Source organism: Poecilia formosa, unplaced genomic scaffold (genome assembly GCF_000485575.1).
Source record: "Poecilia formosa unplaced genomic scaffold, Poecilia_formosa-5.1.2 Scaffold2336, whole genome shotgun sequence".
Taxonomy (NCBI): Eukaryota; Metazoa; Chordata; class Actinopteri; order Cyprinodontiformes; family Poeciliidae; genus Poecilia; species Poecilia formosa.
Genome location: NW_006802275.1, coordinates 1 through 12,651, shown reverse-complemented (window position 1 = coordinate 12,651; position 12,651 = coordinate 1). Strand labels below are relative to the sequence as shown.

At 37.9% G+C, this 12,651-nt stretch overlaps 1 protein-coding gene across 1 annotated transcript; it reads left to right on the top strand.

The window, feature by feature from the left end:
* The first annotated feature begins 3,435 nt into the window (after positions 1-3,435).
* Positions 3,436-12,585, top strand: LOC103133175 (myosin light chain kinase, smooth muscle-like). Its single transcript, XM_007544947.2, has 5 exons — positions 3,436-3,612; positions 7,213-7,420; positions 9,624-9,669; positions 9,965-10,124; positions 11,669-12,585. The coding sequence occupies exons 1-5, from the start codon at positions 3,451-3,453 to the stop codon at positions 12,212-12,214; spliced, it is 1,122 nt and encodes a 373-aa protein (XP_007545009.2). The 5' UTR covers positions 3,436-3,450; the 3' UTR covers positions 12,215-12,585.
* The last annotated feature ends 66 nt before the right edge of the window (positions 12,586-12,651 follow it).

The window sequence follows — 12,651 nt, the reverse complement described above, 5'->3', positions numbered from 1 at the left end:
TGTGTGAATCTCTGAGGCTGAATGTGGAACCAGAATCTGAGTCTCTCAGCTGTGAAGGATGTTTGTGAAACGGTCGACTGACAGGAAGGAATCTGCTCTGATTAAAACCTGCAGCCTGATGGGAAGTTTTCAGGACAGAAAAGCTTCAGATGAACCTGAGGATGAACTCAGTGCAGCTGATGGAGGTTTAGATCTTTAGTCAAGTTGATCATCATTAACTGTTTAACTGGTCACTTCATAATAGAACTGCAACAAAAGTTTGGACTAAATAATTCAAATCCTTTTTAAATGATAAAAAATCATTTCATCGTCTAATATGCAATAACATCATTCCTTTATTGAATGTTTGCTGGTTTACAGGAAATGAAGCATCTGCAGCTAAAACATAAACATATGAGAATCTTTCTGCTTAACTTAACAATACAGTGTTGGGCTGATCTGTTGACTGTTTTAATAATCGGCCATTAAAATGTGTTTAATTGGTGATTTATTTTACAGAATTTGAGCTAAAACTGCCGCTTGATGAGTTCTGGTTTATCTGAAATGCAAAATGTAAACATGTTTGGTAAAGTTTTACCTTAATTACTGCTCTGAGTTCGTATTTTTCAGTTAATGATTAATAAACTACTAAATTAGTTGATTATTGATTGAAATAATTACTACTTTCATTTAGTTAAATGAATATGCCTCACTCTGCATTTCAAAATGCTAATTAATTTGAGCATCTTTGCTTGTTTGCTGCTTCTGTAAGGTTGAAATCAGAACCAACATGTCATCTTATGTTTGTTTGCATGTTGTTGGTTCTTAACAGAATTAAAATCTGTTTAGGACCCCAGAAAGTCTCAGGCTGGACCTGCATCCAGTTTGTTACTGGGAGGCTGTGGTTCTTACTGGACTTTAACCTCGGTTGGGTTGTTGAGGTTGTACTGAGGCGTCGTCATCATGACCTGATGGGACAAAAACCAAACTGACCATCAGTTTATCTGGAAATCAAACAGTTTCTTTTTGCTGGACCATGAGAGCTGCTCCTGATTTGAATTGTGTTCTGTAGTTTCTGCATCTGTAGCAGCTTTAATCGGACTTTTAGATTCATTTAAATGAAACCAGTATAAACCAGTATGAACCAGTGTAAACCAGTATAAACCAGCATAAACCAGTATAAACCAGCATAAACCAGTATAAACCAGCATAAACCAGTAGACGTTGAGCTCAGGGTTGTTGTTTCCAGCTGCTGTCAGTGTTTGTGGATCAGTGTAAGAATCAGCAGCAAACCGTTTCCGTCCTGATAACAAACTCTGTTAATGACCAACACAGACGGTTCGCTGACCTCAGTCTGTCTCTCTGGTTCCTGGTTCTGTTGGTTCTGACAGAATCAACAGAACCTGCTGATAACAAACATTCCCTTCAGTCAGAGTCACAGTATCAGGTTTTATCTGAGGCTGAAACTGTTTCTGATCTGCTATCAGCTGTTTGTTCGCAGGTCACATGACTTCATCAGAACCGGTACCAACAGAACCGAGGAGTTTCTGTGACCTTCAGCTTCTCTGCAGGAATCAGTTTTTATTTTCTGTTTGGATCAGATGAAGAGAGTCCGACAAACTTCTGTTTCCTTCATCATCTTCAATTCAAGCAAAATTGGTGTCAAATGTTTGTGCAGCAAAGATTTTTGTTTGTCATGTTGTTGTTTTAAAAATATTAGTAAATGTCTGTAGAGGTCATGAAAGGTCAACCAGTCACCCACCTTACAAAGTCAAACAAAACTGGTGTCAATTAGCTGTGCTTTGTTTGTGCCACTATCATTTTAAAGATACTAATTAGTTTCCAGAGTTTATCAGAGGTCAGCCGGTCATATCTTCAAAATAAAAGCATCACAAATTGAAATTTCTGCAGCTCAAACGTAGCAGAGTTGATGGACACCAATTTAGTTTGACTTTAAAAAAGTGGGTTCTGGTTTACCTCTGACCTCTGGAAATGTTTATTAATTCCTTTAAAATGATAGCAGAACAAACACAATTTGCTACAACAGATTTGTTTGCTTTCATTAATGTCTTCAAAACAAAAGCAGAACAAACAAATTTTATCAGCACAAATGTAGCAGAGTTAATGGAGACCCAGGTAGTTTTATTTCATATTTAATGAGGCCAGTTGACCTTTAATGACTTCTGAAAACATTTATTATCTTTAAAATGACAGAACAAAAAAAATCCTGCACAATTTTGACACCAATTTTGTTTGATTTGAAGAAGGTGAGAAGATCAACTTCACTCGGGTTGTTCTCTTGATTTAAAACGAAACAAGGGTCAATGTTTGGATAAAAATGCTTCATTCAGAGAAAGTTGACTGTTTTTAGTAAATATTGAAGGTTTAAAATCCTTGTATGGAAGCAGCAGAGAGTCTGAACAGGAAAATGACCAGGCGGCTGCTGTTTGTTCAGAAAATACAGATAAAATAACCAACCAGCCGCACTAAACCACATATCTACGACATCCAGCAGACGTGAGGAAAACATTCAGCTAATCACTAAAATAAGTCCAAGTTGTTATGACAGAGTGTTGGGCCCATGGTTCATAGAAAAAAAAACATTTTAAGATGAATTTCACATATTTACAAAAACATGTGGTTATGTTCTTATGTCGAAAAGTTGTACATTGGCAAGAAAAACATATAATTTTCCATGATTAAAGGCGTAAAACAAAACATATTTTCTGACATAAATTATGGAATTTGTAAGAAAAAAACTAGAAGTTTTCTGAGATCACAAAGTCAGAAGGATTCTGCAACAAAAAGTGACAGAATCCTTCGTAAGACTGAGATGGTTTATGGATGAGATGCACATCTGGATATTTCCCAAAGTGTAAATCTGGACTTTTTTAGTGCATCAGAACATCTCCTGAGTACAGACTCAACATGGACGCCTCAAACAGGATCCAGAATAAAAACCTGAGAAGGTGAAGAAGAAGCTTCAACATGGCTGCACTGAGTCATTTTGATACATGAAAAGAGCCAAAGACTTACACTAGGAAATATCCAGAGATCTAAGATTTATCTCCTCAGTCTTAGAGGAGTTTGGCCATGTTTTTGTTTTTTTTTTTCTTTTTTTGTGGGGCTGGGTGGGAGAGTTTGAACACAACTATATTCAGTTAAAACCAGCTAACAGCCAGTTAGCATCCAGTCATCCATCTGATATTAATCTTTACTGTAAAAACATCAAAAAGGTTTTAATATTGTTTTGTTTTTTATTTCCACATTTATTAATCTAATATTCCTGTTATGTGTTTCTCCTAATGCTGTTTAACTCTAAATTGATTTGTTGGAAAGCAGCTTCAACTGGAGCCCTGACAGTTTCTGATGGTTAAATATAAGTTTAAAACTTGTAATGAAAGTTGAAGTTTTCTTCATTAAATGATCTGATAGCTAAGCAGACGTCTGTCTGTGTTTCTTCCTGACAGCATGATGAGTGATGTCCGACTGTCTGCAGCTCCTCCGTCTCTCTGTGAGGTCACAGCTTCACCCACAGGATGTGGTTTCCACGGCAACGAACCTCCAGCTTTCGTCCTGCCGCCTCGAAACGTCAGGGTCAGCCTGGGAGGAGACGCCCGACTGGAGGGGAAGGTGAGGCATTAACCCAAACAGGAACAGGTCAACATCACATGATCCTAAATAATTTATGGTTTTACTGGAGCTGCAGTCGCTTTAACAGAAAACCGCTGTGGGTGTGGATCTGAGTTCAAACGACAGGAAGCTGATTGATAAACAGAGCTGCTTAATTCTTCCTCATTTGTGGTTTTCTTCATGTTTATTATCTCTGAGTTTAGATCAAAGCCTCAGAGCCGAATGAAGAAAATGACTTTGCAGAATGTAAATAGAGTTTTACAGCCTCTCATCTCAGAGTTAATGGTTTCAAACTGTTTATGATGGAGAATAAAGCTGCTCTAGGTTTAATAAAAGGTTTTCTTCTTCTTAATAACTCTATCACTGCTAAGTTATGATCTCCACAACATGCAAATATTTTGTAGTTCATTCACTTAATAATAAATATGAATAGTTAATGTCACAACTAAAAGAAATTGTGAATGAAAAAGAGCAGAAAGATTCACATATAAAGAGAAAATTTACTATTTAGTTTAGGAAATTATTAGACATATTTCAAATGCACAAAAAATAAACCAGAAATACACAATACATCAGTTTATTACATCCCATGTTGCTTCATCAAAATTATTTAGAAATTTATTTTAAAGGCAGAAGGAGGTTTAGATAGTTTGTTTTTTACAACAACCTTTGGAAGAATTTTGAATTATTTGACTTATGTTTAATTTCCCTTTGGGATTATGAAAATATTTTTTTAATTGGGTTGAAATGAATCTCAAGATTGTTGAATTAAACTGACACCTTCAAATGAATACAACATTTATTCTTCTGAATCTAAATTATTTGAAAATCTACAGAAGATATTCTTCATCAAAGTGTTAGAGCAGAAAACGAGGAGCAGAAAACGAGGAGTAGAAAAAACGAGGAGCAGAAAACGAGGAGCAGAAAACGAGGAGTAGAAAAAACGAGGAGCAGAAAACGAGGAGCAGAAAACGAGGAGTAGAAAACGGGGAGCAGAAAACGGGGAGCAGAAAATGGGGAGCAGAAAACGAGGAGCAGAAAACGAGGAGCAGAAAACGGGGAGCAGAAAACGAAGAGCATCTCTCGTCTGTTTGCCTCTGAACTCAACATCATGAACAAAACTCAGAGCTGCTCTCAGGTCAGATCTGGACCGTCTAACTGTGACTCAGTCAGCTGACTCAGTCTGCTCTGTTTTCACTCCTGCTTGTATGAAGGTCCAACGCTCTTAGAAACAGCATTTCTGCTCCGGCGCCTCAGATTTATCTGTAGGAAGAATGTAGGACTAATCCCAGAGCGCCTGAACGCACCGTCAGTCCTCAGGCATGATAGATGGAGCCGTAAGGCCTGTTGGCCGCTGAGCTGCAAGTCATCAAACAGTCGCCACATCTGTACTCCACATGCTGCACAAACAAGTCCCGTTTCACGCTGTTTGGGTTTCTGGTTCTGGTCTGCATGGGTCAGTCAGAACCGGACCAGTCAGCCTCAGTTAACGCTCCGCTTCACTGGTTCAGTGAAGCTGGTTTCAGCTACCTGTTGGCAGTTAGTCCTGACTTTTTAACATATTAAACTGGTTCAGGAGGAAGTTTTTATTTGTCTTATGTGGAGACATCTAGTGGTGAAGTTGCAGATTGCAGCCAACAGAATAATTCTAATTCTTTGAATAAGTTAGGCTATAGGTCTGCACAAAACCATGTTTAAGAATAAAATAATTCTTATAAGATGAGTTTTTAGGTCCGTTCTGCCCATTTCGAGCTCTTTTCAGAATGAGCTGTTTTAGGGTTGTCCTGTCACTTTAAATCCAAATGAGCTGCTGCTGGCCACGCCCCCAACTCAATGTTTACACTCGCACATGAAAATGGCTGCAAACAGATGTGCATTAATGTAACTGTACAACTTTGAAAAGCAGAAGTAGAGCCTCCTGCACAACCAACAACAACAACCACTTTTCAGCAAGTGGTTTCTGGATGACAAGTCAATAACGAAACACTTGTCTTTTCCAGCAGCCATTGTACAGCAAATACACAGCGGTAAAACCTGCTGACCAAACATGATGTAGATTATATTGGGTTACTAAACGGGTTTGGATGGGGTTGCTAGGTAGCTGCGCAGTGCCTGTCAATTTTAACTTAAAAATTTAGAGGTTTTTGAAATGGCAAATTTTTCTGACACCAAAACCTATTAACTCATTGTCATTTGTTGTCTTTTTGTTTTTAAGTGCTTGGGCTGTTTTTAGAAGCAGTTCAGGCTCAAATGGAAAAACAAAACTGTGCAAAATGTGAACTTTACATAAGTTTTCCAAGTTAATTTAGGAGCTGTTGCTGTTCAGACGGTGCTTTCAGTGACCTGTTGGAAAGCTGATTCTTAAACTTTTGGTTGGAAAATCTTGAATTAGTTCAAAGAAAACATCTGAAACGGAGAAGTCTGAGTAGAGTTGTTTGGTTTTGTCAGTCTGAGGTTTTCTGCAGCTTTCTGTAGTTTTTTTTTTTTTGCTTCTTCCCTCAGATTGGGATGTTTTACTCGTAGGGCTGTGTGGAGTCACATAAATTACTGAATCTGTTCACCCAGTAAGTTGAAATGTGAGCAAATGCATGCCGGTCATGTTTTCTACTGATGTTTGTTCATACTTAAGGAAGATTAACTGAGTGAGTTTTATTGTTCCAATGTTTAACGTATGCTTAAGGTTACTGTCTGTAACTTGAAATGATAAAATCAGACTTTTTAAACTTTATGTAGAGAACATAAATCACTTTTACTCCACTGTTAGACTGCATTTTATCTCAAATATGTACAGAGCTCTGTATAAAGAGCTAAAGGTTCAGGGTTTAACAATTAAAGCTGAAAATTCAGGTTGCATGTTTGTTTCTGCAGACGGAGCCGTTACTGAGTTCATTCAGCTGAATGCATGGCAGAGAGGAAGCAAAGCTGAGGGCAGCTTGAAGACAAACTTCCAGACATTGTGCCATTTTGAAACTTTCTGCCTCGTCATTGTACATGTTTTGATCAAGTTACAAGACAGACGTTGAAGCTTAAAAAGAGGATGTGGTTTCAAATATGCAAATTAGATCTTAATGAATATTCATTCGATCAACTGTACGCAACATTTTATTGATCTGACATAAAAAACAAAAACAAACATCAGAGCAGCTTTGTGCTAAATCATCTATGTTGGAATATGCATAAATTACCTTAGAGAAAATAAGAAGAGAACGCTGCAAAACCACAAAATCTTACAAAATTTTATTACTAATGATTGCTACTAAAATGATAAAACTTTTTCATCAAAATTAAGGAATTATTAGCTTAAAACACAATATTTTGTTGAAAAGTTACTTGTAAGTTAGTTTTGTCTTATTTCAAGTTTACTAAGACATTTAAAGTAGAAATTAAAACACTAAGAGTTTGTGTGTGAGGCACAAATATGACATGATGAGATGTCATACATCAATAATTTCTTTTACTGAGAAATGTACATTTCATAAAACCTGATGTGAACTTTGACAACGCTTCCTTCAGGTCTTCTAAACTCAAAACCAGAACTGTCATGATCTTCCTCTATGCTGGATGAAAACCTGATATTTTCCTCTGTTCGTTGTGTTTCAGGTCAGAGGTCAACCGGAGCCGCAGGTCACATGGTACAGAGACGGGAAGGCTGTGATTGGTGGAGGCCGCTGCTCAGTGGAGCGAGGTGGGCGTGGCACTTTCAGCCTCCTGGTGGGCGGAGTCACAGAGGAGGATCTGGGTTGTTACACCTGTCAGGCGACCAATGAGGCGGGGAGCCGGCAGGTTACCGTGGAGATCCTTCTGGAAGGTACCAGTCCTTATTTCACACACATTTCTGGGAGCAAAACTGTAGAAACTAACGAGATGATCTGATGACAGCAGAATGTCTTAAAGTCCAGAAACAGCAGAAAATCCTCCTGTCAGTCACTGTGTGTCAGATGGCCTGAAAATTGTGCAAATTGGAAATAAGAAAATAAATTAGTTTAATGGAAACACGACCATTTTGAAAAAACTCACATGAGGTGGTTTTTCAGCCGTATCAAAATTAATGTATTTCACAAAACTGCAGTAGAAACATTTTGCATCACACAAGTCATGTGATCAACAGCTGGATGTTACTACTGGTAGAAAAGACGGAGAAGACAAAAGGAAGTGGTAGAAGGATGATGATGATCAATATGAAGGAATTATTGACTTAAAACACAGTTTAGCTATCTTGTCTTTGATGATTTATTGCATGAACAAACTTATTCCTGTTTGATTTTTATTTTATTTCTTACAATGAAAACACCACAATTGCAAAATTGTGTTTTTCAACATTAGTGAAATATTGACAATACATTTGTAATCAAAATGCATTTTATGATGTTCTGATCAGGTCTCGGATGATTTGATTGGTCAGAATTAAAATTAGAATTTTGCCAGTTGAATCACAATTTGTTGGAAAGTTTCACATTCAGACAGATTTTGTCGTGCATTTAAAAAAAAACAGCAACAACAAAACGTTTTGTCCCATTCATCATTTCACTAGAAAAGAGAATGAATGAATTATTTTCTGACCTCCTTCCTCACCTTGTTTTCTCTTTTTTTTGCTATGACCAACTTACAGGAAACTTTACATATTTCTTGCAGTCTGGTGGTCTTGAAAACTCAATTGCTTTTTGCCCTGCTTGTATTAACTTGATTCATGCAATAAATTTGTGCAGCTGTTTGAGCAAACAGAGATAATCAGATTAACAGATTCTTCCACAACTTTGCAGCCATTTGTAGGTGAAAGACTCAGTAAATTATGGTCCAGTTGGACCTTCCTCTGGTTCCCAGTTTGCAGTTTGGCTCGTCTTTATACTCACATGTTCTTTCCACAGAAGCTTTACTGTTAATCTGACAGAAACTGTATTCTGTTTAGAGTCACATTAATCAATCATAAATCAACTTTATTTTTTACAGCTGTGTTGGTTTGAGTCTTTATCTAAATATCTGAAGGAGTAAACATTCATCAAGTCCAGCACATTGGAATAATTTTCACCTGTTTATTGCATCAGGTGGCAGATGAAACACAGTAATGAGAAGAAAACAAACTTTAAATTGTACTTTTTGACTGCAGATCCTCAGATAATCTTCATTGCACCTTATTAACACAATACAAACAGCTTTTTTCCAGTTTATTATAAATAAACAAAATTTATTCACATCTACATGTGAAACATTTGTAGGAAAGTTCCACAATCATAAGGTTTGCATTTAGATTTTAAATACATTTTTAAGCAACAGTTTAGCTGTCTTATCTGTTTTGTTTTTTTTGTTTGTTTTTTTTTTTGAGAAATTGTTTGCAGGAATATCAGTCAAATTTCTCCTGGATGAATTTAAACTTCCTGGACATCCCTGACCTGTTTTTGTAATACCAGAAAACCAGCTGATCACTTTAATCTCTTTTTCTTCTCCCTCTTCAAAATGACCAACATTTTCCAGCAGATCACTAATCCTAGTCTTTGTCAGTGTCAAGCAGTTTGCCTGGCTGCTTTCCTCTAAATGCATTCATAGCACTTCCCTTAAAAGCGTTCAGTCTGAGTCAGTTCAGTGAGATTTGTCACTTTGAGCCACATTAAATACCTCAGTGAAAATGAACCACTGAGCCAAGTGAAGCGTTTTCTGCTCTGCTGGGCTGCAGAACCGAACCGCAGATCAGCAACCAGCTGAGAAAACATTGTTCAGCAGCTGGAAAAGAATTTGTTTCGTTAACATGCAGCATAACTGGCTGTGTTATTATTATTATAACGATTACAATAGTTTATATAACATGTTTCAGCAGCTGGTTTGTTTCAGCTCATTTTCTGATCTGTAATCAGGAGGAATATTTAACTTTATGCCAGAATATACAAACATGTTGCAGCTGAATAGAAAGTAAAGTCATTCTGGTTCTGTTGTTAATGTGTTCAGTCCAAACAAAGTTTCTACGGCTCAATCAGAACCTGAACTTTTTCTCTGATGGTCAAATGTTTTTCCACCTGCAGAAAACTTCGGGAAGCAGTCCATCCTGCCGTCCTGGAGGAGATCAGGGTGAGTTCCTACAGTCTCTCTGTCATGTTGGAGGATCTCCTGCTGCAGATTAACTCCCTCTGCTGCTGCGGCTCCTTTAAATCTTTACCGAGGTCCATTAAATGTCAGAACCTCCTCTGGAGGCTTCAGGCTCAGAACCTGCAGCTGCCTGAAGTCACATCAGCAGATTTACTGTTACAGCTGCTTCCTCTGCAACATCTCAGACGTTATAAAACCACTGATTATTTACAGCTTCAGTTCACATTAAGCTGTATGGGACGCTGTGGAGAGGTGACTACATCTCCCATGATTCCAGGTCCAGCTCCTCAGCGATGGAGAACCGGACCAGCATCTGGAGCGAGAGTCCACCGAAGTTCATCTCCAAACCCAGCAGAGTTCTGGTCAGACTGGGACAGAGCGGGAAGTTCTCCACCAAGGCCACAGGACGGCCGCAGCCACAGGTCACATGGTACAAGGTGGGCGGAGCCTAACAGGCTGAGAAATGAAACATGTTTGGATTTCATAGCTTAATGAATTTACCTGAAAATAAGTCCAGAAATCTGAGCAGAAGTAAAATGATTAATGCATAGCTGCCTTTCCTTTGACCATAATAATTGAATAATTTGACATTTTGAAAATAAATTTGCTGAATCGAAACATGCCAGTGTCTGACAAAACCTCACATTGTTTGATAGTTTTTGCCTTTAGAATGAGATGGTTGTTTGGCTGTATAATATTTGGTTTGTTTTGCAAAACAAATTGTTTAACAGAAGTAAAAACACTTTTTTCACATCACAAGTCACATGATCAACAACTGAATGTCATTACTGACACAAACCACAAAGAGGAAAACAATAAGAAGTAGTTGGAGGATCACGGTGCAGCATGTTCTTAAATTATCACATGAACAAACTTATTCATGTGTGATTTTTAATTGAGAAACTGTTTTTTGACATATGTTTAATTTGTTTTGCATACAAAAATGCAGCTTATGTTGAACAAGATCTGTGTTTACGAACCAATCAGGATTATAGTCTTTCAAAAATAAACCGTGATTCTTATGACCTCAAAATCAACCTGAAAGATTTTAACCTTTTCGTTTAACTACACATAAAAGAAGCAAAAATAATTCTTCATATTCACTGTTAAACTCTAGAAAACTGGGAGATATGGTAAAAACTATTCTGCAGACAGGAATCTGAAAATAAAACGTCTAACTTCCCTTCTGATAATTTAGTCTTTGTCCTGATCCAATGGTCTTTACATATAATCACAAAATATTGCAGAATCCAGAATTGTCTTTAATCTCATGAGGAATTTAAAGAGTCTGCACTGAAACATTTATGCTGCTCTTTCTGTCATCAGTCATTTCTGAGACGATCCAGAAATGATCGTCTCAGAAATCAGGTTTTTACTCCATAAGAAGTTTTTATGGAAGGAAAATACAGAGAAGCTCAATTATTCTAACATTTAGTTTGATCTGCAAACTTCATGGAGCCAAAAAACATTAAGAAAGAAATAATTTATGATTATTAATGATGCAAAAACAATGATGGTATTTGAAATATGCTGTGTCTACAGGTGATTATAATCTGGGTTTGAAAACGTTTTATTATGGTTTGAATAAAACAAACTGTAGAAGCTGGAAGCTGCTGCACAGAGGATTTACTCAGAAAACAAAACAGATTTTATAGATATGTTAGAGAAACATTTGGACGACTTGCTGGAGGAAACAGAAAAGATAAATCAGAAAACCGGAGAGGAGCAGGCATTTCGCACATCGTTAATCATGGCAGCTGACAGAATTTACAGGTTGTTCTGTGTTTCTTCTGGAAGAAACGAGAATGATACTATAAACACATAGCAAGGTAGAAACATGCCGTAGGCCGCCCTGGGCATCTGCCATCTTCACCCAATCAGAACCAGCTGCTGCTAATCTCTGTTTCTGATCAGGAGGTTTATGGTTGATGTTGTTAAGCTGCTTTTTGTAGCCTGTCTATGTGTTTGTATGTTTGTCCAGGGGGAGGCGGAGCTTCAGTCTTCTGGTCGGATCAGCGTGTTCGAACTTTCTGGTCGTCACTTCCTGGAGATAAAGGAAGTCCAGGCGGAGGATGCAGGAAGTTACACGTGTTCAGTCACCAACAGCGCCGGAGCGGCCACCGCCAGCGCAGAGCTTATAGTTCAGGGTGAGACAACCAATCAGAGCCCAGGACGGTTTACTGTTCAAGGCGTCTTCACTTCTGCAGCTCTAGGTTTCCAGCCTGCTGAGGTCAGACGGGTCAGAGAAGAGAACCAGAGGTCATATGAACCAGGTGCTTCATATGAAGCTGAAGCTTCATATGACCCACAAAAACATCAACATAAAAAAACACCAAGTTATTTATGGAGGCTTCAGCTTTGTGACGCCGCTGATGTGAAATCTGCTGCATGTTGTTCTGACCCAGTAGAGGAGCTGCTGCAGCTCAGACTGGTTCTGTTGATGTTGAAACTGTTTTTATCTGAATACATAAAAACTGAGATTAGACCTTTGTTGAGGATTTATGTGTTTGTTCCACCTTCAGTTTGAATCTCAGTGTGTGAAAGATTCCTTGGTTCTGTTTCCTTCAGGTGTTCCTGAAGCTTCGTCCAGGTGAGACGATTCTGTCTCTAACAAACTTCTCTTTATAAACCTGCTGCAGCTTTCACATCCTCACCAACCTGCTGCTTTACTGAGTCATTCTGCTCTAACATTTTCAGAGTATTAACACACCAAAGTTTATCTGAAACTATCTAATCAGGATGTTATCTCCATATCAAACGTTTTATACTTTATATTTCAAGTTAAACGTGTCGAAGATCATCTCAGTCAAATGCCTCTGAACAGTAACCACTAACCACTGCACGCAAAATACAGCAGCTTTGACTCCAAAATGCAAATATTACCAAGTATTTTTGGTCTAGTTGCTCGTACAACTATTGGTATGCTTTAAATTAACCTAAACTAACTTACAAGTAACTTTTCAG

Coding starts and splice junctions, on each gene's coding strand:
- LOC103133175 (XM_007544947.2), top strand. CDS start 3,451: ATGATGAGTGATGTCCGACTGTCTGCAGCTCCTCCGTCTCTCTGTGAG. Junction 9,670..9,964: donor CCGTCCTGGAGGAGATCAGG/GTGAGTTCCTAC, acceptor CCATGATTCCAG/GTCCAGCTCCTCAGCGATGG. Junction 10,125..11,668: donor CACAGGTCACATGGTACAAG/GTGGGCGGAGCC, acceptor ATGTTTGTCCAG/GGGGAGGCGGAGCTTCAGTC.